At 42.8% G+C, this 24,889-nt stretch overlaps 1 protein-coding gene across 28 annotated transcripts in view; it reads right to left on the minus strand.

The window, feature by feature from the left end:
* Nucleotides 1-24,889, minus strand: part of UBAP2 (ubiquitin associated protein 2) — a 112,325-nt gene that overhangs the window by 61,187 nt on the left and 26,249 nt on the right. For 18 of the 28 annotated variants that reach the window (XM_070053388.1, XM_051856871.2, XM_070053385.1 and 15 more), the window contains 4 exons: nucleotides 19,944-20,083; nucleotides 7,383-7,460; nucleotides 4,786-4,896; nucleotides 41-194 (listed from right to left, as the gene is read on the minus strand). In XM_070053388.1, coding sequence (XP_069909489.1) covers nucleotides 41-194; nucleotides 4,786-4,896; nucleotides 7,383-7,460; nucleotides 19,944-20,042 — 442 coding nt within the window. In that variant the 5' untranslated portion in view covers nucleotides 20,043-20,083. Of the gene's footprint in view, nucleotides 1-40; nucleotides 195-2,993; nucleotides 3,149-4,785; nucleotides 4,897-7,382; nucleotides 7,461-17,425; nucleotides 17,464-19,943; nucleotides 20,084-24,889 lie in introns of those variants that run through there. The other 10 variants (XM_070053439.1, XM_070053430.1, XM_070053424.1 and 7 more) reach the window with 4 other exon arrangements.

Below are 24,889 nucleotides of genomic sequence, written 5' to 3' on the forward strand. Positions count from 1 at the left end.
AGCAAACTCACAACAGGTTGAAGGGGAAGCCCGTACTTACACTCTCTGCCACGATTACCACCACGTCCTTTCCTGTTGGTGTTGCCACGTCCTCGACTCGGTTCTTTCTCATTTCTTTTCTCTCTATTTTCTTTGTTTTCTGAACTTTCTTTTCCTAAATTTTTCTTCTTCCCCCCTACAGTCTCCCAGGAAGTCTATCGAAGAGAAAAGGTATTAAGAGTAGTCAGTCATTCAAAGTGCGAACAATTTGAGCATGCATGCATCCTAATATCCTGTGACACGTAGCTAACTGGCTTTCTATTCTATACTAATTCTTTTCCATGTAGTTCTAAAACTGTATTTTTTAAGGTTTTATTTGATTATTTGAGAAGTAGAATTACAGAAAAAGAGAGGGAGAGACAGAGAGAAAGGTCTTCCATCTGCTGGTTCACTCCCCAAATGGCTGCAACGGCTGGAGCTGGACAGAACTGAAGGCAGGAGCTTCTTCTGGGTCTCCCAGGTGGGAGAAGGGGCCCAAGCACTTGGGCCACCTTCTGCTGCTTATCCGGGCCATAACGGAAATGTGGATCAGAAAAGGAGCAGCAAAGACTTGAACCGGTTCCCACATGGGATAGGCACCTACTATGCTACAACACCAGCCCCTCTGCTATTTTGTTGATAAAGGTGACTAATCTGCTAAACCCCTGCTGCTAGATAGAGCCAGTAATTAAATCCATTAGCTGACCTGGCAACATACGGTTTTCCCACTAGATAGCCACTTCCCAAGCTCCTGCTCTATACCACCCCACCTCAATCAGATGTAGACTTTCAAACTAGCAATAGATTATTTCAAACTTTTAAAAAAAAAAAAAAAAAACTATTTGTATTTCAAAGGCTACAAAACTATATAGAGGGCTGGCACTGTGGAGCAGAGGATTAAGCAGCCATCTGCAAAGTTGGGAGCCCACCTGAGTGTTAGTTCAAGTTCTGGTTGCTCCAATTCTGATCCAGCTCCTTGCTAATGTACCTGGGAAAGCAGCAGCCGATGGTCCAAGTGCTGAGGTCCCTGCACTCACATAGGAAACCCAGCTGAATCTCCTGCCTCTTAGCTTCAACCTGGCCCAGCCCTGGCCATTATAGCCAGGATTATAACCAGAGGATTGACTATTTCTTTCTCTTTCTTCTATAACTCTGCCTTTCAAATAAATAAATGAATCTTTTTAAAAAAAGAAAATTTCAACCTCCAAAAAATTATTCTATTGATTTATATGATCTCCCTTATCTTTCCTCCACCTGTGATAGCAAATATAATCATACACACACACACACACACACATATTTATATGCGATGGTACTGAGAGAGTAAGACGTTACATTCTGAACAGAATATCAACCAGGGTATATATTAAGGTAAACCCCACTCCACTAGTTCCTAATTGCTTTTTCACAAGTGACTTAATCCCAAATAACATTAATAACTATTTTAAACTGAAAAATCTTGAGAAAATTATCAATACTCTATATTCAAATAAACACAAGCCTGGAAATTAATAAAATAAAATTCAAATGATAAGAGAATTATTTCCAAACAGTGAAAGCCAGCTTCATGTAATTTTTTTAAGGATTTGTTTATTTACTTGAAAGAGTTACACAGAGAGAGAATTAGAGGCAGAGAGAAAGAGAGAGAGAGGTATTCCATCTGCTGATTTTCTCCCCAATTGGCCACAACGACTGGAGCTGGGCTGATCCAAAGCCAGGAGCAAGGAGCTTCTTCCAGGTCTCCCACGTGGGTACAGGGCCCAAGGACTTGGGCATCTTCTACTGCTTTCCCAGGCCACAGCAGAGAGCTGGATTGGAAGAGGAGCAGCCGGGACTAGAACCAGCATCCAGATGGGATGCTGGCACTGCAGATGATGGCTTTACCCACTACACCACAGCACTGGCCCTGCTTCAGGTAATTTTTAAATGATATTTCTGTACATTTCTCTCATGAGCTCATAGATTTAATTAGATATAAAAAGACTGGAAGTGAAAATTATACAAGTTATTTTCCAACTCTAAGCTGTGATAAAGATTAAAGATGACACCTGATAGTGATGGTGTAACAATCAGGTATTCTCATACAATTCTGGTGAGCATGCACCTACCCTGACAATACTCAAATTTCAATTGATGTACACTTTTTGACAGCAATTCTACTGCTGGATCTTCCTATTAGAAAGATATAATTTGGTAATTATATGGAAATTTATGTACAGATGATCAACACACTAAGGCAGAAGATTCCAAAAGTAGTAAATCTATAAAGAGAGAAGTACGTAGTATGTAGTCATTTAAATAGTTACACTGGTGCTTACAAAAAGAGATTCTTCATAGAATTAAAGCAAATCCTTAGCAAATAGCATATGGAATTGGATTTTATTTTTCATTCAATTAGAAGCCTGAAGAAAATGTTAGAAGTAGCTATTGGGCTGGTGCTCTGGCATAGTGGGTGAAGCCACCACATGCGATGCCAGCATCCCATGTGGGCAGTGGTTTGGGTCTTGACTGCTCCACTTTCAATTCAGTTCCCTATTAATGTGCCTGGGAAAACAGCAGAGGATGGCCCAAGTCCTTGGGCACCTGCACCCATGTGGGAGACCCAGAAGAAGCTCCTGGCTCTAATTTTGACCTTCAAACAAATAAATAACTGTTAAAAAAATTAAACAAAAAAAGACATTATCACATACTTGCACAACTATCTGCAAAAGCATACACACAGGCTTTCAACATGAGCCAAATAATTATGGAAGATTACCAAAAGAACCTTCGGCAACATTCATCATTCCTATTTTAGTACTTACAGAATGGGTCTGAAGAAACTCTGAGACATATGTTAGTAATCAGGAAAGCAAGTTTCAAAGCCAGTTAGTTCACCCTTTCAGTTTTACCTTGAACTACCAACACAAACAACATACTAAAAATAAACAAGTAGGTTGATACAAGGGACTGACAACTCAAAACAATTTTCTCACCCAAACAAAACATGAAGATGAAGCCAGATGCTCAGCACTTAGGATCATATTCCCTATTTTGCTCTGTGATAACTACTGTTACAAGAGAAAAACAAACTCATCCTTAAAAATATTGTGGACAATTCCATGTTAACACCTTCCAACGCAGAAACTTTGTTCCAAAAGACGCTGGCGCACAGTAAGGTTAGCCAACAAGACAAGACAAGACAAGACAAGACGTGCTTGCCTTCACGGGTTTATGAAACACTCTTGCTCCTAGCAACCCTACAGTGTTTACATTCTGTCACCCTCACTCAAATTCACTGTACCTCAGTCAAGGAAATGGTTGTTACAGCTGGTTAGCCATGGCTGTTGTGGTCAACAGCCAGGTAAGAAACAGTACAATCAGAATTTTAAAATGTTACCAACAGAATGGTCCTGAACCAACCAGGATTTCACAAGGAATCTGCCTCTGTACCTCCATTCTGCCCACCTCTCTTAGGGCCCCCAGACTACTAACCTCTAATCTACTCTTCTACGACTGTATTCAGGCTCTCCTTTGCTGTTTTCTCCTCTTGGGAAAACAAAGTTTTGTTTGAAACTTTTGTTTGAAAACAAAAGTTCTGGCCACCATTATAAAATATCTATGTTCAAGGGGTAACCAAAGAAACGATTTTTATGTAACATTTCAGCATTATTCTCTAATACTTAGCCCACAACCATCTGCTTTGGATTCACTGAACATAGAAACTGAAACTGGAAACCCTGACAAGGAGGCCCTTGTTGATGTCTTCACCTTTGTATCCTCTTTTAGGTGAATCACCAGATGTTTCTATATTCTCTGAAATGACTCCCTCAACCTAAAAATTCAAATAAAAGTCTGAACAATCTACACGTAGGAATCCAAAGATTAGGGCTGACAACTGCCTAATGAAGCTTTAGTAGCATAGCTCCTAAAACCAAAAGGAAGAGTGTTAGTTTACCTATACATTTACTAAATGTTAAACAACAAAACTTATTTTCTTATTATATGTGTGTATCTGTGTGTGTATGTATCAAAGTGTCCTGAGAATGTGTCTGTAGAATGTCCACACATAAGGAGATGTACTAGCACATCCTGATTTTCTATTAGTCTCGAGATACAAGTTAGAAGTGACGAAATACGAGTGAAGCCAAGAGAAGTTTTTTTCACGAGGTAAAATGTCCATCAACCGAAAGAATTTTGGAAACTATGGAACAGTAGAATAGATGACCAAGTTCTCTTTCAAGTATTCAGATTCTACAAAAAGAAACCATACATAACAACAACAAATTCATTTCAGGTTCTTCTTTCTGAAACTTAAACAAATATGGCATGACAGCGATAGCCCCTTAACCCTTACTCTCAATGAAGGTGAAGTTCAAAATTCAATCAATACAGGGTACCAGTGCTGTGGCATAGCAGGTTAAGCCATGGTCAGCAGCACCAGCACCCCATATGGGTGCTGGTTTCAGTTCTGGCTGCTCTACTTCTGATGCAGCTCCCTGCTAATGTGCCTAGGAAAGCAGCAGAAGATGGCCCAAGAACTTGGGCCCCCACTACCTTTTAAGAGATCCAGATGAAGTTCCTGAATCTGGGCTTTGGCCTGGACCAGCCTTGGCTGGTTGCAACCATCTGGGGGAGTGAACCAGTGGATGGAAGATCTCTGTCTCTCCTTCCCTCTCTCTCTCTCTGTGACTTTGAAAAAACTAAATAAATGAACTTAAAAAAAAAAAAATACAATACAGAGTTGAAGACAAATCTTAGCACTGCAAATCAAGTAGTAATATTTACCGTGTCTGAATTCCCTTCCAGCAATATGTTGATAGCTTTGTTCACATCTCCATTACAGTCATGTAGGGCCACTATGCATTCATCTTGATTTTTTCCCGTCACTTCCATAAGCTAATGAAAGTATCAAAAAAAATGGTTAGAGGGAACCGAAAAATGGAACATGATATAGAGCTTCTTCTATACAAATACAAAAATTATGCAATCCTGCTACATGAAAATGGCAACGTCCAAACTGAATTTACAACCTAAGAACATGTATGTTTTCCTGTGGCTAGGTAGCCATGTCCTTTCAGTAAGACTGATAGAATTAAACTACAAATCAACTCTGCTCCAAGGTAACCATGTATCTATCAGTTTATTAATCAGTACCACATACCTAAGTATACCCCAAAACCAGGTATCTAACTACTCATGCTTCATTCAATGGCATGGAATTCCCAAACTTCGGAATTACAATATTAATGGTACATAAGTATATGCAAAAATATATTGGAAAAATCCAATCTAAATATTTTCACAGGAATGAAATTCCTTACATTAGTTATATATTGAATATCTCACATACATTTTCTCAAAGAGCTTCAACAGGGTGCTGTGTTTCAAGTAATCAAAGAAATCTCAGTCTGTTCCCTTAGAAAAGGAGACTAAGCCACTTAACATTTTCGTTAATAGAACAGACCCAGATTAGACCCAACAGGCTTCCCAAATATCATTTCAAGTATCTGCTGTGTTTTAACTACTTTTAACTATTTTAATATGTACCAGCTGAAGTTCATAAAGCTCAACTCCAATGCGGCCAGTGCTGTGGAGCAGCGGGCTAACACCCTGGCCTGAAGTGCCGGCATCCCATATGGGCGCCGGTTCTAGTCCCAGCTGCTCCACTTCCCATTCTGCTCTCTGCTGCGGCCTAGGAAAGCAGAAGATGGCCCAGGTCCTTGGGCCTGCATGGGAGACCCGAAAAAAGCTCATGGCTCCAGGCTTCAGATTGGCACAGCTCCAGCCATTGTGGCCACTTGAGGAGTGAATCAGCGGGTGGAAGACCTCCCTTCCTCCCTCTCCTCTCTGTGTAACTCTTTCAAATAAATAAATAAATCTTTAAAAAATAAATAAATAACTGTACTGCCCAATCATCCAAGTAAACTTTAAAAAAAAGTTCAACTCCAACATTTTAAAGGATATGTCTAAATTCATAAAACTAATCAACAGCAAAGCATATCTAGAACCCAGGTCCCCTGATCTCATAATCCGAGCCCTTCTCATTACACCATTCGGTCTCTCCATTTTTGTCTTGTCATTTTATCAAGTTTAACAAAAGTTGTACGAACTCTACAGATTTCTAATGCTTCAGTTTTTGACTATCTACAGCAATGTGAGATTTTTATCAGTGATCTACACTAACTGAAAGCTTGCAACATAAAATGATTAGGATGGTAAGCATCATAATGTCCTATGATTGGATTAATTAAGAGGGGGGAACTGGCCTTGATCACCTGAAATCCTAAACCAATATTCTGTTGTACTATTAAGATAAAAGGAAAGAGAATTTGTTATTTTGCAAATTTACATAGATCTCATTCAAGGAAATGAGTTCTATGATTTTTAATGAATATTTTTTGTGACGTTCCGAAAAACCTACTATTAGCCTGATGTTGGCAACTATAAGTAAGAACAGAGAGTTCACATAATATTTTTTTTATTTGACAGAGTTAGTGAGAGAGAGAAACAGAAGGGTCTTCCTTCTGCTGGTTCACCCCCCAAATGGCTGCTAGGGCCAGACTACGCCAATCCAAAGCCAGGAGCCAGGTGCTTCCTCCAGGTCTCCCATGCAGGTGCAGGGCCCAAGCACTTGCGCCATCCTCCACTGCCCTCTCAGGCCACAGCAGAGAGCTGGACTCGAAGAGGAGCAACCAGGACTAGAACCCAGCGCCCATATGGGATGCTGGCGCCACAGGCGGAGGATTAACCAAGTGAGCCATGGCACCGGCCCCGAGAGTTCACATAATGAAGCACTAATGTACACTCTAGGAAACTCAGTTACTGGAAGATAATGTGTTCCAAGCATTGGAATATCAGACCCTGAGGCAGAGGGCACAGCCCAATTTCTGGAATCTCAAAGGCAAAGTTAGTTACTAATGAAGGGTTCAAAATTAGGATTAAATTATCAAGTACACCTATTACTAAAGCTGTGAATGAAGACATTACCCTGACACTCAATTTTATACTTTCCCAATGAAAGTCTGGAATCACACCCACGTTTGAAATGACAATTAAGCAAAATATTCTGAGAATGTACCAAATGTTAAATATATTTTCTATGCACAGGTGTATAGAAAGTGGCATTGTGCCTTCACAAATGTGTAGCCCAAAGTTCCATGTAATCACTAGTAACTGAAAAATACTCTGTGAACAGGATGAACATATCCAATTCCTTCACCTGGTTACCTTAAAGTATTTATTCACAAGTGAAAATCCAATACGTAGACATGAATGGAGACTAAGAGCCATACTTTAAAAATGAAATCCTCAGTGAAATAATTTGTTGAAGCACAGTAACAATACATTACAAACATGATACTATCCTTTTGCCAAATACACACCTGCTTAACTTTAGCTTCAAAATCCGAATCATTCTTATCAAAGATCACTTGGGCGAGGCGCATCTGTTCAGCTGTTGCCTGCAAAACACATACAATTATTAAAAACATGAGGACCAAAGACCTGTTACTTGCCAAAATCTGGGCCAAATAAGGCTCTCAAGCACTACAGCACCTCAATGAACAGAAATACTAATTGATTTTAAAAAGCTGGCGGGGAAAGAGCCTGGCATTGTGTAGTGAGTTAAGCTGCTACCTGCAAAGCTGGCATCCTATATGGGTACCAGTTCATGTCTCAGATGCTGCACTTCCAATCCAGCTCCCTGCTAACCATCTGGGAAAAGCAGCAGCAGATGGCCTGGCCTAACTGCTTGTGCCCCTTCTATCCACTGAGGAGTCGGGATGAAGTTCCTGGCTCTGGCTTCAGCCTGAACCAGCCTAGGCCATTGCAGCCATGTGGGGAGTAACTAGCAGATGGCAGATCTTTATTTATCTCTCCCTGTCTCTCTAACTCTGCTTTTCAAATAACCAATCTTTTATTATAAAAAGGCAGGTGGGGTTTACACTTCTCTGTAAGACTGGTAAGTATCAAATCAAGGAACATAAAGGACCAATCCTTTGGAGAAATGGTGTAAGATTCTTCTCCTCTTCACAGGTCATAAGGCTTATCTGAATTTTCTTTCTCTTGGGGAGGCAGGGAACCAGGACAAGAGAAAGCAACAGACAATGGTGCCCAGACTCAGGCTTAGAATCAGCCCTGGCATCAAACCAAAAAAACTCTGCTACTAAAAGCAAATAAGTATCTCAGTCAGTTCTGAAGACACAAACTTATTTTTGCTAAACAGAAAATATTTGATATTTATTAAACAAAAATTTTAAAACTTTTCAGTTACACAAAAAACTTGCTGGGACCACATTTGTGGTGTAGTGTATTAAGCCACCACTTGCAACACCAGCAACCCATATGGGCGCTAGTTCAGTCCCAGATGCTATACTTCCAACATAGCTCCCTGCCACCCACACAAGAGACCCAATGAAGCTCCTGGCTTCACCCTGGCCCAGCACTGGCCATTGTGGCCATCTTGGGAGTGAACCAGCAGATGAAGAACCCCTGTCCTCACCTACCTCTCTCTAAGTCTTTCAAAAATATAAATCTTATTTAAAAAAAAAAAAAAAACTTTAGTCACTATTACAGAAAACTCTCTTCCAGTAAATTTTTCAATCAAAATTCTGTTTTTTAATCAAAACACTGAATGCTTGAGGTTTCCGTGGAAATAAAAAGAAGTTAAAAAAAAGAAAAGTCATGGGGCCGGCGCTGTGGCGTAGCAGGTAAAGCTGCCACCTACAGTGCCAGCATCCCATATGGGCGCCGGTTCAAGTCCGGGTTCTCCACTTCTGATCCTGCTTTCTGCTATGGCCTGGGAAAGCAGAAGATGGCCCAAGCCCCTGCACCCACATGGGAGACTCTGAAGAAGCTCCTGGCTCCTGGCTTTGGATTGGCCCAACTCTGGATGTTGTGGCCAACTGGGGAGTGAACCAGCAGATGGAAAACCTCTCTCTCTGCCTCTCCTTTCCTATGTGTAATTCTGCCTTTCAAATAAATAAACAAATCTGGCCGGCGCCGCGGCTCACTAGGCTAATCCTCCACCTTGCGGCGCCGGCACACCGGGTTCTAGTTCCGGTTGGGGCGCTGGATTCTGTCCCAGTTGCCCCTCTTCCAGGCCAGCTCTCTGCTGTGGCCCAGGAGTGCAGTGGAGGATGGCCCAAGTGCTTGGGCCCTGCACCCCATGGGAGACCAGGAGAAGCACCTGGCTCCTGCCATCGGATCAGCGCGGTGCACTGGCCACAGCGCGCCGGCCGTGGCGGCCATTGGAGGGTGAACCAACGGCAAAGGAAGACCTTTCTCTCTGTCTCTCTCTCTCACTGTCCACTCTGCCTGTCAATAAATAAATAAACAAACAAACAAATCTTTAAAATACAAAAAATCATTCTTTTGGAGAATGACTTAATAGTAACACATCAATTTGCATTCTTAATTTTTACAAAAGTACCGATAATGACCACAGAGAAATTAGGTAAAGCATATAACGGGATTCTCTGTACTGTCTCTCCAATTTTCTGGAAAATCTAGAATTACATCAAAATAATTTTAAGAAAAAGTTACCCTTGTTAACTAAATTCTATACTCTCAATACAAATATCTTAAGAAGAATGAGTTTAGGGTAGAAAAACCACAAGGACCTAAGAACAGCTTTTCTTTACAGCTTTTTTTTTATAATAGGCAGAGTGGACAGTGAGAGAGAGAGAGAGAAAGGTCTTCCTTTGCCGTTGCTTCACCCCACAATGGCCGCTGCAGCCGGCATGCTGCGTCCGGGGCACCATGCTGATCCGAAGTCAGGAGCCAGGTGCCAGGTGCTTCTCCTGGTCTCCCATGGGGTGCAGGGCCCAAGCACTTGGGCCATCCTCCACTGCACTCCCAGGCCACAGCAGAGAGCTGGACTGGAAGAGGAGCGACAAGGACAGAATCTGGCACCCCAAGTGGGACTGGAACCCGGCATGCCGGCGCCGCAGGTGGAGGATTAGCCTATTGAGCCGCAGCGCCAGCCTCTATTCAGCTTTTTAATATATACATATTCATTTTGAATGAGGACTAAGGTGCGGAGGAGGTCGCTTTTTTCCCATTATACAACACTTTGCACAAGGCCCTCACAGACCATGTGGGTGGGTGATTGCACAACCTCCAGCTGTTTGGGCCTATTTCGGCCAATCTAATAGTCAATCCCATCATTCCTATCTATGCCAGCTGTGACCCCAATTTTCCTGCTACCGTGCTGCTAAGGGACTCAGAAAGATGATTGTCAGAAACTGTGGCCACACCCACTGACAGTTTCACCTCAATCCTTCCCAGTATAAATTAAGAGTCTAACTCTCCTTGTTCCAACCTGCACATCAGGCCATCATTTCCACGACCCAGTACTGCAGTCCAGAGGACCAACAGCATCATGCCTGGATGAGATAAAAGGGAAACCCAACAGGGAAGATGAGCTCCGGATATCCGGCATTGCCATGGTAGAATTTGGGTTTGGAGTAACAAAAACCTTTTCTGAATGAAAGTAGCACTAGTACCAATACCTTCCACTCCTGCAGTCTCAAGCTTAAAAAATGGACACTATGCTCAAAAACACTCTACAGAAACACGTACACTGATCCAGCAGTAAAAGCCTACTTTCTCCAAACCTTCTTGAAAATGGGTATTCTCAATTAGAAAAAGTCATTTTAATCAGAATGTTCTCTTTAATTTCTGAAATCAGTAGTAATAGTAAACTTACAAAAATACAGGATGAATAAAATACGGTAAGATAAAGACACAACAGGGAGAGCAGTAGAGTTAAAACATTCCTATTTTATAACCAACATAATGAACATTGTGTAAGACAAAGAAGGAATATGAGTTCTAAGGAGGAATGTTTGATAAGAAGCAGCTTTTTTTTTTAAGATTTATTTTTTATTTTAAAAGTAGAATGAGGCCGGCACCGCGGCTCACTAGGCTAATCCTCCACCTTGCGGCGCCGGCACACCGGGTTCTAGTCCCGGTCGGGGCGCCGGATTCTGTCCCGGTTGCCCCTCTTCCAGGCCAGCCCTCTGCTGTGGCCAGGGAGTGCAGTGGAGGATGGCCCAGGTGCTTGGGCCCTGCACCCCATGGGAGACCAGGAAAAGCACCTGGCTCCTGGCTCCTGCCATCGGATCAGCGCGGTGCGCCGGCCGCAGCGCGCCGGCCGCGGCAGCCATTGGAGGGTGAACCAACGGCAAAGGAAGACCTTTCTCTCTGTCTCTCTCTCTCACTGTCCACTCTGCCTGTCAAAAAAAAAAAAAAAAAAAAAAAGTAGAATGAAAGAGAGGGAGAGACAAAGAGATCTTCTATCTGCTGATTCACACCCCAAATGGCCACAACAGGTGGGGCTGAGCCAGCCAGTGAGTGGCACAGACTCAAACACTTGAGTCATCTGCTGCTGCTTTCCAGGTTCACTAGCAGGAGCTGGAATGGAAGCAGAGTAGCCAGGACTGAAGCCTGTACTCTGATATGGGATGAGGATATCCCAAGTGACAGTTTACCCTCTATGCCACAACCCTCACCCAAGGAGAAACTGGCTAATTGCATCTAGTTTCAAAGAGTCTCCCCAGAGACAGACTGTTAGTTGTTAAAAGAAACACAGTAACAAAAAATAGAGAAAACGGACAAAATCTGGACTAACAGCTAAAAATCAACAGCATCAACGAGCAACAAATCAACATGACTCCAGGGGTGGCTCTCTAGGAAATACCCAGTATCATTATGTGGTATTCCACTGGAGAGCCATAGTCTGAATCTAATCATGAGGAACCAGATAGTCCCAAACTGAAGAATATTTTAGACAATAAAATATTTTTATCATTTAAAAATACAAAGGAAATATTTTATACAATAATATATTTCTTCAAACTCGCCAATATTTAGAGTGGGCAGTAAGCCTAGTAAATAAGATACCAGTTAAGAAGCCCACACCCCACATGACAGTGCCTGAGATTACCAGTTCCAACCACTGACTGCAACTTCCGCCCAGTTCAGACCCTGGGAGGCAGCAGCTGGGTTCCTGCCAGCCCTGTGGGAGTGTGCATGAATCCTAGCTTGGGCCCTGGCCAAGGCTGCAGGGCATGGAAAGTGAACCAGCAGATCTGAGAGTGCTATCCCTTCTCAGTTTGTATCTCTTCCCCCTTCCCTCAAATAAATAAAAATTTTAAAAATAAATGAATGTGGGGGCAGAGCTGTGGCATAGCGGCTAAAGCCACAGCCTGCAGTGCCGGCATCCCATATGGGCACCGGTTCGAGTCTTGGCTGCTCCGCTTCTCATCAAGCTCTCTGCTACGGCCTGGGAAAGCAGAAGATGGCCCAGTTCCTTGGGATCCTGCACCCACGTGGGAGACCTGGAAGAAGTTCCAGTCTCTTGACTTTGGATCCGCACAGCTCCAGCCATTGTGGCCAACTGGGGAGTGAACCAGCGGATGGAAGACCTCTCTCTCTCTCTCTCTCTCTCTGCCTCTCCTTCTCTCTCTGTGTAACTCTTTCAAATAAATAAATAAACCTTTAAAAATTTTTTTAAAAATTGGAGAAAGTACAATACATAAGAAGTACATAAGCAATATGTGCAAATATTAAAAAGGAAGACAGTAGAGAATCTCTTCAAGACAGAACAAATTCAGGTGCCATGAAAGGCTGTTGCTAGAAGCAGCTGCACCAACCTGACACCTGGGTTGACTCTGGCTGCCACACTAATCGCTTTTTCAACGGAAGGTCATCTCTATCAAGTATAATATGTTATTAAGGCCATTAATTGAGGTCACCTTATAGTCATATATTAAGACTACCATACAGAAAAGTTCACATACTTTGACAGAAGAAAGCAAAAGACAAATTATTAAACCTTAGCAAAGTAATTAATTTACTACAGACAACAAAACATTAGCTGTTTAATGCTAGGAGTGACAGCTGACGATGGTTCCCAGAATAGTGATGAAACATTATATGGAAGCAAACTACAAAAAACAAACATGGTTGTTCCTAAATCTGTAAATATGAAATGTATGAAACTTGCATAACTTAAAAAAAAAAAAAGTTTTGTATGAGATCTCTGTTTGGTAAAAGGAATGCAAGCATTTATCTGGTCCACACAGAAGATGCTTCTTGCTTTAATTGTGACTGGTAATGGTAAAGAATAAAGTCCTTAAAAAAATAAAAAAGAATAAAGCCCTTAGTCTGATCTTCCTCCTACAAAAGTGGGTCAAACTGAATAAATCAATATCCTTGAAAAAAGGATACAGAAAATACTTGATTAGATATTTGCTGTCTCTACTGACTTCAAGAATAGTCACAAGTTCTAAATCCATAAAATTGTTACAGGTATGTTACAGATATGGAGACACATTTTGTTGCTCCAGTAAAGCATTTAAAAATTTAGAGTGTTGAATCCTGATGTTGCTGACCAGGAATATTTATAAAAACAAATTAGCATCTATGGAGGGTCCAGAAGGTAAAAGAAGCCACCCCCATTTCTCCAAGTCTAGAACTATTCATATAAATAAAACAATGCTGGACAGGAGACATTGGGGTAATAGGAGGAACAAACTATAGAAGTACTGTTATTCCTATGTGCATAAGGGGGGTTGATTTTTTTTTAAAGATTTATTTATTAATTTGAAAGTCAGAGTTACAGAGAGAGAAGGGGAGAGAGATCGATCTTTCATCTGCTGGTTCATTCCCCAGATGGCCACAAAATGTTGCTGGGGCTAGGCCAGACCAAAGCCAGCAGCTTCTTCCAAGCCTCAAAAGTGGGTAGCAGGGGCCTAAGGCCTTAGGCCATCTTCCTCTGCTTTTCCCAGATCATTAGCAGGTTGCCAGTAGAGCAGCCAGGACATAAACCGGTGCCCATTTGAGATGCAGGCATTAACTATTAAAATCTGAGGTAATTAACCTTAAAAAAAATTTTTTTTTTAAATAAAAAATTCAGGACCAAAGGTTTAGAGGAGCAGTCAAGGTACCACTTGGGATGTTTGCATCACACGTCAACATGCCTGGTTCCAGTAACTATACTTCTGATCAAGCTTCCTACTAATGTATAGTGTGGGAGGCAGCTGATGATGGCTGAAGTACTTGGGTCCAGGTCACCCATAACAGATCCAGATTAAAATCCAGAATCCTGGGTTCCTTCTGGCCTAGACCAAGTTTAAGCAATTGAATCAGCAAATGGAAGTGCTCTCTCACTCTCTTTCAATTAAAAATGAAAATAAGCTTTTATTTTAAAAGCTTATGTCAAAGCCCTGCCCACTGACCAGTTCTACAAAAAACAAAACCACAGTAATAATGAACACCCCCACCAATCAGATTAAAGTCATTAAATATAATTTCTTTGTAAAAGAAACCAAGGCTCCTTACAGCAATAGCTGATTCCATGGTCAAAGCAGAAGACATACATCCTTAGTTTGCAGTATGCTGTCATATCAGTTTGTGCAGACACTATTACTGATTACCAGGACCAAGGCCAAAGGCATTTAAGAACCAACTTAAGCCAGCGCCACGGCTCACTAAGCTAATCCTCCGCCTTGCGGCGCCGGCACACCGGGTTCTAGTCCCGGTCGGGGCGCCGGATTCTGTCCCGGTTGCCCCTCTTCCAGGCCAGCTCTCTGCTGTGGCCAGGGAGTGCAGTGGAGGATGGCCCAAGTGCTTGGGTCCTGCACCCCATGGGAGACCAGGAGAAGTACTTGGCTCCTGCAATCTGATCAACACGGTGCACCGGCTGCAGCACGCCGGCCGCGGCAGCCATTGGAGGGTGAACCAACGGCAATGGAAGACCTTTCTCTCTGTCTCTCTCTCTCACTGTCCACTCTGCCTGTCAAAAAAAAAAAAAGAACCAACTTAAAGAGATCTGAACTCACCAAAGATGACTACTGAAATCCAAAAGGGCAAACAAGTAGAAATAAAGGAAGCCTATCAAATGTTTAAATACATTACTATACAACTACTTTTTAAGATTTCTTTATTTGACAGGCACAGAGAGAGAGAGAGAGAATCTTCCACCTGCTGGTTCACTCTCCAAATGGCCACAATGGCCAGGAGCTTCTTCCAGGTCCCCAGGTGAGAGCAAGGGTGCAAACTCTTGGGCCATCTTCTGCTGCTTTCCCAGGGACATTAGTAGGGAGCTGGATGAGAAGTGCAGTAGCTGGGACTCAAACCAGTGTCCATATGGGATGCCTGCATCACAAGTGGTAGCTTTACTCACTACACCACAACAACCTCTACAATGAAAGTTTTAAAAAAGATTTCTATTTACTTACTGGAAAGGCAGAATTACAGAGAGGGAGGGAGGGAGGGATATCTTCCATCCGCTGGGTTACACCCCAAATGACCACAATAACCAGGATTGGGCCAAGCCAAAAATAGGGGCCTGGAACTCTATCCAGGTCTCCCACATGGGTTGTAAGGGCCCAAGCACTCAGGCCATCCTCTGCTGCTCTCTCAGGCACATTAACAGGGATGGATAGAAGTGGAGCAACTGGCCGGCGCTGCGGCTCACTAGGCTAATCCTCCGCCTAGCGGCGCCGGCACACCGGGTTCTAGTCCTGGTCGGGGCGCCGGATTCTGTCCCGGTTGCCCCTCTTCCAGGCCAGCCCTCTGCTGTGGCCAGGGAGTGCAGTGGAGGATGGCCCAAGTGCTTGGGTCCTGCACCCCATGGGAGACCAGGAAAAGCACCTGGCTCCTGGCTCCTGCCATTGGATCAGCGCGGTGCGGCGGCCGCAGCGCGCCGGCCACGGCGGCCATTGGAGGGTGAACCAACGGCAAAGGAAGACCTTTCTCTCTGTCTCTCTGTCTCTCTCTCTCACTGTCCACTCTGCCTGTCAAAAAAAAAAAAAAAAAAAAAAGAAAAGAAAAGAAAAAGAAAAAGTGGAGCAACTGGCACACTAACCAGCACTCACATGGGATGCCAGGGTCACAAGCAGTGGCTTTAACATGCTGAACCACAATGCTAGCCCGTATAATGACATTTTTTAAAATGCTAATTATTCACCATTGAGGATGGAGGACAACCAGTTTATTAGCTCAAAAACAAATGAGTTAGGGGATGGGCTTTGTGCTGCAGAAAGTTAAGCCATAGCTTGAGATAACCATATTGAAGTTCTTGTTGGAGTTCCAGCTACCCTGTTTCTGAACCAACTTCCTGCTGATGTATCCTGGAAGACAGCAGGCTCAAGTGCTTAGGAACCTACAACCCACATGGAGAACATGGATGAAATTCTGGGCGCCTGCCTTCAGGATAGCCCATCTCTGGATGTTGTGGGCATTTGTGGAAGAAGGAAGAAGATAGAAAATCTAGCTCTTTCTCTTTCTCTCTTGAATATGGAGCCCAGCGCTGTAGCTAAGAAGGTTAAGCTGCCACCAGCAATGCTGACATCTCATTTGGGTGCAGGTTCAAATCCCAGCTGCTCCATTTCCAATCCAGCTCCCTGCAAATACACCTGGGAAAGCAGTGAAAGACAGCCCAAATGCTTGGGTCCCGACCACCTACATGGGAGACCCAGATGGAATTCCTGGCTCCTAGCTTGGGCCTGGCCCATCCTCAAACATTGCAGCCCATCAGGGACTGACCCAGCAGATGGAAGACCCTCTCTCTCTGCTTTTCAAATAAACAAATAAGGAAGAGGTATTGTACCATAGTGAGTGAAGCTGCTGCCTGCAATGCAGGCATCCCATATGGGCAGTGGTTAATGCCACAGCTGCTCCACTTCCCATCCAGCTCCCCACTGACAGCCTTGGAAAAGCAGCAGAGGATAACTTGAATACTTGGGCCCCTGCCACTCCTGTGGGAGACTGAGATGAAGCTCCTAGATTTGGCCTGGCTAAGCCCTGGCCATTGCAGCCATCTGGAGAGCAAACCAGAAGAATGAAAAATCTCTCTCCCTCTCTAACTCTGCCTTTCAAATAAATAAACAAGTCTTAAAAAATAAGTAATAAAATCATTAAAAAATATTTTTCAAAAATTTAACAAAAAAGTGCTTGATGAGTCAACATAACCACAACCAATTTTCTAAGGGCAGAATAGTTATCAATGATAATATTTGTTGTGGGGTATGGCCTGGGGCTTCTGTGTTTCTATATATTTCTATATCTCATTCATTATCATATGTAAGGTAAATACAGATTACTTGTTTATTTTAAAGACTTAAGATTTTTAGCTCAAGTGTTATTACTAAAATTGTCTATGCATTTCTCTGCTTTATCCTAAAAGACAACTTCTCAAAGCACAACTGATAACATTAACAACCATTTAACTAGCACAGTATTCACCACTAGCAACGCTAGCATATCAATGAAATTAAAGTTTTCAATCACAACTTTAAATACTTTGTACCTTTGTAAAAAGCCTACTCAGGTCAAGAAGAAAATTCACTTGATATACAATTTAATATTCAATATACAAAGCACCAAACATAACTTAATAGTATAATAGGAAAGTTACCAGGCTGAGCTCTAGGAAGTGTCAAGAGGTCTGTACAGCTTGGGGGAAAAAAGGAAAAAGCAGGATCAACTGGTAATTCTAGGTTAAGCAATGTTAGCGCACCCTCCCCTATGGAAAACATCAGAGACATCCACTAGGACAACTCTCAAATTGAAACTCTTGCCAAGAAAACCAGTGTTTTACTCTCATCCTCTGGATCTCACATCCATTCACATGGCTTATAATAAGTTAAGCTGCTTTCAAAATAAAAAGTGTGTTGACAGCTATTCTGATGGAGCCAAATGGGTTTTTTTTGGATCTGCCACCTAGAATACTTGCAAAATATAATGGAGAACCTTTTGATAAAACATCCTCATACCTGTCAAAGATAACCATTATTAGTGTACTAAGCTCTTTTCTCTAATGTTCAGTAGGTTTCCATATAATGTTCAATAATTTTCTATCTGGAGATTGTGGAAGAAAGGTATTCAGTTAATTATTTGTGGTGCTCTTCAAACTTTTGAATAAATTTCAAAAACAATGTTTTCCAAAAACTGAAGTTCAGAGAGATTTAAATAACTCATCTAATTAGTAAAATAGCAAACTTAGGACACAAACCCAGGTTTTAGATGCAAAAGAGATGTCTTTCATTATACAACTTGGACAGGTTATCTTCAAACTCCTCTAATACTGGAATTTTAAAACTCGACAAACAGAAAATTTCACTGAATAAAGCCCTTCCCAATGTAAAGTTACTCACTTAGAAAATACTCCCCTGGGCCGGCACCACGGCTCACTAGGCTAATCCTCCGCCTTGCGGCGCCGGCACACCGGGTTCTAGTCCCGGTTGGGGCGCTGGATTCTGTCCCGGTTGCCCCTTTTCCAGGCCAGCTCTCTGCTGCGGCCAGGGAAGGCAGTGGAGGATGGCCCAAGTCCTTGGGCCCTGCACCCGCATGGGAGACCAGGATAAGTATCTGGCTCCTGCCATCGGATCAGCGCGGTGCAACGGCCGCAGTGCGCCGGCTGTGGTGGCCATTGGAGGGCTGTGGTGGCCATTGGAGGGTGAACCAATGGCAATGGAAGACCTTTCTCTCTGTCTGCCTCTCTCACTGTCCACTCTGCCTGTCCAAAAAAAAAAAAAAAAAAGAAAAGAAAGAAAAGAAAATACTCTCCTGGGGGCTGATGCAGTGGTGCATCAGATTAAGATGCTGCCTGCTGGCATCCCATAACCTACTGCGCCGTGGCACAGTAGGTTAATCATCCACCTGTGGCGCTGGTTCTAGTCCCGGCTGCTTCTCTTCCAATCCAGCTCTCTGCTGTGGCCTGGGAAAGCAGTAGAAGATGGCCCAAATGCTTGGGCTCCTGCACCTGCATGGGAGACCAGGAAGAAGCACCTGGCTCCCGGCTTAGGATCGGTGCAGCTCCAGCCATTGCAGGTATTTGAGGAGTGAACCAACGGAAGGAAGACCTTTCTGTCTCTCCCTCTCACTGTCTGTAACTCTATCCCTTAAATAAATAAATAAAATATTTAAAAAAAAAAAAAAAAAAGAACACCAGTTCAAGTCCCAGCTACTCTGCTTCCCATTCAACTCCCTGCTAATGCACCTGGGAAAGCAGAAGTTGGTCCAAGAGTTTGGGCCCCTGCTACCCACATGGGAGACATTGACGGTACTCTTGGCTCCAGGCTTTAGCTTGGCCCAGCCTTGGCCATTGGAGTCATCTGGGGAGTGAACCACTGGATGGAAGATATCCACTGGTTCACTCCCCAAATGGCCACAATGGCCGGAGCTGAGCAGATCTGAAGCCAGGAACCAGGAGCTTCTTCCAGGTTCTCTGAATTGTGGATGCAGGGTCCCAAGACGGGCCACTGCTTTCCCAGGTGCATTAGCAGGGAGATGGATTGGAAGTGGAGTAGCTGAGCTCAAACCACACTGCAGGAGGCGGCTTAACCACTATGCCACAGTGTCAGCCCCAAGTTTATTTACTTTCTTGCATACTATCCGTGAAAGGTGGCTTGTTTACGAACGCAGTAAATAACACATATGTAAGTTAGTACCAGGATTAATGATCAGCACTTCACTTGAATTGTCTCCCCTCATTTAAAATAATAACTTAGATAAACTGAGAAGTAGGTCATATTTAACATTAAAAGCATTATGAAACGCCTCAACAATTAAAATCCATTCTAAGACTGAGGAACTCTTCTGAGCTTGCAAGAAGAGGCTACTTGAAACATCTGAAACTTGGGTATTTCATTATGTTAGAGTATTACTTCTACATATAATTGGGTTTTCATATTACATTCTAGAAGCACACCAAAATTAATGGTAAAGGAGATAGCCAAGATGCTAGTTGGTGGCTGGACTAATTTCAAGATCAAATAAGTATCATAGAACATCCAACCTGAAATAATATTACCTCTTTTCTTTTATTTACTATCTATATTGTAAACACAAGGTCCACAATCCTGAGGTTTCCTACAAAAGAAAACATTAAGTTCCTAAGTCTACACAAGTCAAAGAGTTCCACAAAAACTCACCTGTACCACTTGCTTCTGTGGTTGTGTTGCCTGTGTTGTTGAAATCTGGGATTTTTCCCGAGCACCTCGGCAACGGTCACTGCTCACTGAAGTCATCATATACAGTATATACAAAATAACGTATGTACAAAATAGAAAATCTGTAAGGAAACAGGCACAGTAAACAAAACTTCCAAATCAAAGTAAAAGGCAAGCACATAACTCAGGGGAATTGTAGACACATGAGATAAAAGATCTTTGGAATACAAGTTTGTAAGAAAAACTCCTTTTAAGATTTTAGATTTTGGGGGCCGGTGTGGTGACATAGCAGGTAAAGCCACAGCCTACAGTGCCAGCATCCCATATGGGTGTGGGTTCAAGTCCCAGCTGCTCTACTTCTGATTCAGTTCTCTGCTATGGCCTGGGAAAGCAGAAGATGGCCCAAGTGCTTGGGCCCCTGCCCCCACATGGGAAACCCAGAAGCTCCTGGCTCCTGATTGGCCCATTTCCAGCCATTGCGGCCACCTGGAGAATGAACCAGCGGATGGAAGACCCTTCTCTCTCTCTGCCTCTGCTACTCTATAACTCTGCCTTTCAAATAAATAATTAATCTTTTTTTAAAAATCACTTAAAAAATTTTTAGATTTTGGGCAACATTATGATGTAGTGGGTTAACTGCATCCCATATAGGCACCAGTTTGGAGACCAGCTGCTCCATTTCCAATCCAGCTCCCTGGCTAATGTACCTGGGAAAGTATTGGGAAATGGCCCACCCAAGTCCCTGTGCCCTAGCACCCATGGGGGAGTCCCCAGCTGGTGTGGCCATTTGAAAAGTCAAACAGCAGATGCTTCACTTCCAAATAAAATAAATATTTAATTTTAAAAAATTTACATTTCAGTGGGTGCCTTTAAACTAATTTTATTAATACAATCTAAATGTACATGGTTTATTATCTTAGCAAATCTAAACAAAAACCTCAAGTACCAATGAATTTAACCACAAATCACTGCATCACAATTTATAGTTACTACTATACATTCTTTTATCTGCCTCTTCCTACATGCAGCTATTATTTGAACTTGAAGGAAACAAAGTATCCAGCAAGACTGTCCAGCCAATAACCCAACTCAAACTGTGATAAACATAAACAAGTTAAGCCTAAAAGCAAACAACACTATAAATAATGTATTTTCCCATTCCCACAAAGATCCGAAACCAGAAGATGCCCATTCTCACTATCACCATTCACTATAGTCCTGGAATTATTAACCAGAGCCATTAGGCAAGAAAAAGAAATCAAAGGGACACAAAAGGAGGAAGCCAAATTATCCCTTTTTGCAGATGACATGATTCTATACATAGGGGACCCAAAAGACTCCACTAAGAGGCTATTAGAACTCAAAAAACTTTGGTGAAGTGGCAGGATATAAAATCAACGCACAAAAAACAGCCTTTGTATACATAGACAATACCACAGCTGAGAAGGAACTTCTAAGATCAATCCTGCCGGCGCCGCAGCTCAATAAGCTAATCCTCCGCCTTGCGGCGCCAGCACACCAGGTTCTAGTCCCGGTCGGGGTGCCGGATTCTGTCCCGCTTGCCCCTCTTCCAGGCCAGCTCTCTGCTGTGGCCAGGGAGTGCAGTGGAGGATGGCCCAAGTGCTTGGGTCCTGCACCCCATGGGAGACCAGGAGAAGCACCTGGCTCCTGCCTTCGGATCAGCGTGGTGCGCCAGCCGCAGCCCGCCAGCCGTGGCGGCCATTGGAGGGTGAACCAACAGCAAAAGGAAGACCTTTCTCTCTGTCTCTCTCTCTCACTATCCACTCTGCCTGTAAAAAAAAAAAAAAAAAAATCAATCCCATTCACAATAGCTGCATAAACAAACAAAAAAAATCAAATACCTTGGAATAAATTTAACCAAGATATCAAAAATCTCTATCTCTACAAGGAGAATTACAAAACATTAAAGAAAGAAATAAAAGATACCAAAAAAATGGAAAAATCTTCCATGTTCATGGATTGGAAAAACAATATCATCAGAATGTCCATACTACTGAAAACAATTTACAGATCCAATGTGATATCAAAGTACCAAGGACATTCTCAGAAAAAAATGATTCTGAAAATCATCTGGAAACACAGGAGACTCTGAATAGCTAAAGCAATCTTATACAACAAAAACAAAACCAGAGGCATCACAATATCAGATTTCAAAACATACTACAAGGGCAGTTATCATCAACACATGGTACAGGCACGTGAACAGATGGATAGACCAATGGAACAGAACAGAAACTCTAGAAATCAACCCAACTACAACCAACTCTTCTTTGACAAAGGAGCTAAAATCAATCCCTGGAGCAAGGACAGTCTCTTCAATAAATGGTGCTGAGAAAACTGGATCTCCAATTGCAGAAGTATGAAGCAATATCCTTACCATACAACTCCCACAAAAATACACTCAAAATGGATCAAATACTTAAATCTACGACCAGCCGGCGCCACGGCTCACTAGGCTAATCCTCCGCCTAACGGCGCCGGCACACCGGGTTCTAGTCCCGGTTGGGGCGCCGGATTCTGTCCCGGTTGCCCCTCTTCCAGGCCAGCTCTCTGCTGTGGCCAGGGAGTGCACTGGAGGATGGTCCAGGTGCTTGGGCCCTGCACCCCATGGGAGACCAGGAAAAGCACCTGGCTCCTGGCTCCTGCCATCGGATCAGCGCGGTGCACCGGCCGCAGCGCACTGGCTGCGGCGGCCATTGGAGGGTGAACCAACGGCAAAGGAAGACCTTTCTCTCTGTCTCTCTGTCTCTCTCTCTCACTGTCCACTCTGCCTGTCAAAAAATAAATAAATAAATAAAAATAAATAATAAAAAATAAAAAACAAGAAAAAAGACAAATATTTAAAAAAAAATCTACGACCAGATACCATCAAATTATTAGAAAATACTGGTGAAACCCTGCAAGACATTGGCATAGGCAAAGAGTTCTTGGAAAAGATCCCAGAGGCACAGGCAACCAAAGCCAAAAACTGACAAATGGGATTACATCAAATTGAGAAGCTTCTGTACTGCAAAAGAAACACTTAGCATAGTGAATATGCAACCAACAGAATGGGAGAATTATTTGTAAGCTATGCAACTGATAAAGGAATAATAACCAGAATATATAAATAAGTCAAGAAACTCAACAGCAACAAAACAAATAACCCAGTTAAGAAATGAATAAAGGACTTAAACAGATGTTTTTCAAAAGAGGAAATCCAAATGGCCAACAGACACATGAAAAAAATGCTCAGGATCACTTGTCATCAGGGAAACGCAAATCAAAAACCACAATGAGGTTTCACCTCACCCCCCTTAGAATGGCTTTCACACAGAAATCAACAAATGTGAGGATGTGGGAAATAGGTGCCCTAATCATCTGTTAGTGGGAATGTAAACTGGTACAGCCACTGCAGAAGACAGTACAGAGATACCTCAGAAATCTCAATATAGACCTATCATACAATCCAGCCATCCCACTCCTGGAAATTTACCCAAGGGAAATGAAATCAGCATATGAAAGAGTTACCTGCACCTCCATGTTTATTGCAGCTCAATTCACAATAGCTAAGACATGGAATCAATCCACATGTCCATCAACTGATGACTGGATAAAGAAATTATAGGATATGTACACCAATGAACACTAAACAGTGGTAAAGGAAAAAAAATGAAATCCTGACGTTTGCAACGAAATGGATACAACTAGAAAACATTATATTTAGTGAAATAAGCCAGTCTTAAAAGGACAAATACCATGTTCTCCCTGATCTGTGGTAACTAATAGAGCACCTAAAAGACAACCTATAGAAGTGAAATTGACATTTTGAGATGCTATAACTTTGAACAGCCCTTGTCTGTTGAGGAGCAATATTTTTTCCATACTATTTATTGAACTCTTTACTTAGTATAGAGTTAATCTTATGTGTATAAAATTAATTGAAAATAGATCATAGTGAAAAAATAAGAATGTGAATAGGAGAGGGAGGAGGAAGGAGGGTAGGAATAATCACTATGTTTCTAAATTTGTATTTATGAAATGCATGAAGTTTGCAGACCTTAAATAAAAGGTTTCTGGGAAAAAATAGATAAATCTTTCAGCAAGTCAAAACCAATTGTGGGTATACTTTTCCTTCATTTATTTAGCAAATAGCTATTGAATAGCTGCTAAGTACCAAGCAAATAACTAAACATAATATAGTATCAAAACATGACTATAGGGGCCAGTGCTGTGGCGTCATAGGTTAAGCCTTCACCTGAGGCACCGACATCCCATATGGGTGCCAGTTCAAGTCCAAACTGCTCCATTTCCAACCCAGGTCCCTGCTAATGTGCCTGGGAAAACAGTAAAAGATGGCTCAAATCCTTGGACCCCTACACCCACATGGGAGATCCAGACGAAACTCCTGACTTCAGTCTAGCCCAGGCCCAGCAGTTATGGCCATTTGGGGAGTGAACCAGCAGACTGAAGCCCTCTCTGTCTAATTCTGCCTTACAAACAAATAAAATAATCTTTTAAAAAAAGAAAGTATGAGCCGGCGCCGCGGCTCACTAGGCTAATCCTCCGCCTAGCGGCGCCGGCACACCGGGTTCTAGTCCCGGTCGGGGCGCCAGATTCTGTCCCGGTTGCCCCTCTTCCAGGCCAGCTCTCTGCTGTGGCCAGGGAGTGCAGTGGAGGATGGCCCAGGTGCTTGGGCCCTGCACCCCATGGGAGACCAGGAAAAGCACCTGGCTCCTGGCTCCTGCCATCGGATCAGCGCGGTGCGCCGGCCGCAGCGCGCCGGCCGCGGCGGCCATTGGAGGGTGAACCAACGGCAAAGGAAGACCTTTCTCTCTGTCTCTCTCTCTCACTGTCCACTCTGCCTGTCAAAAAAAATAAAAAAATAAAAAAAAAAAAAAAAAAAAAAAAAAAGAAAGTATGTTGGA

The sequence above is a fragment of the Oryctolagus cuniculus genome, chromosome 1 (genome assembly GCF_964237555.1).
Source record: "Oryctolagus cuniculus chromosome 1, mOryCun1.1, whole genome shotgun sequence".
Lineage (NCBI taxonomy): Eukaryota > Metazoa > Chordata > Mammalia > Lagomorpha > Leporidae > Oryctolagus > Oryctolagus cuniculus.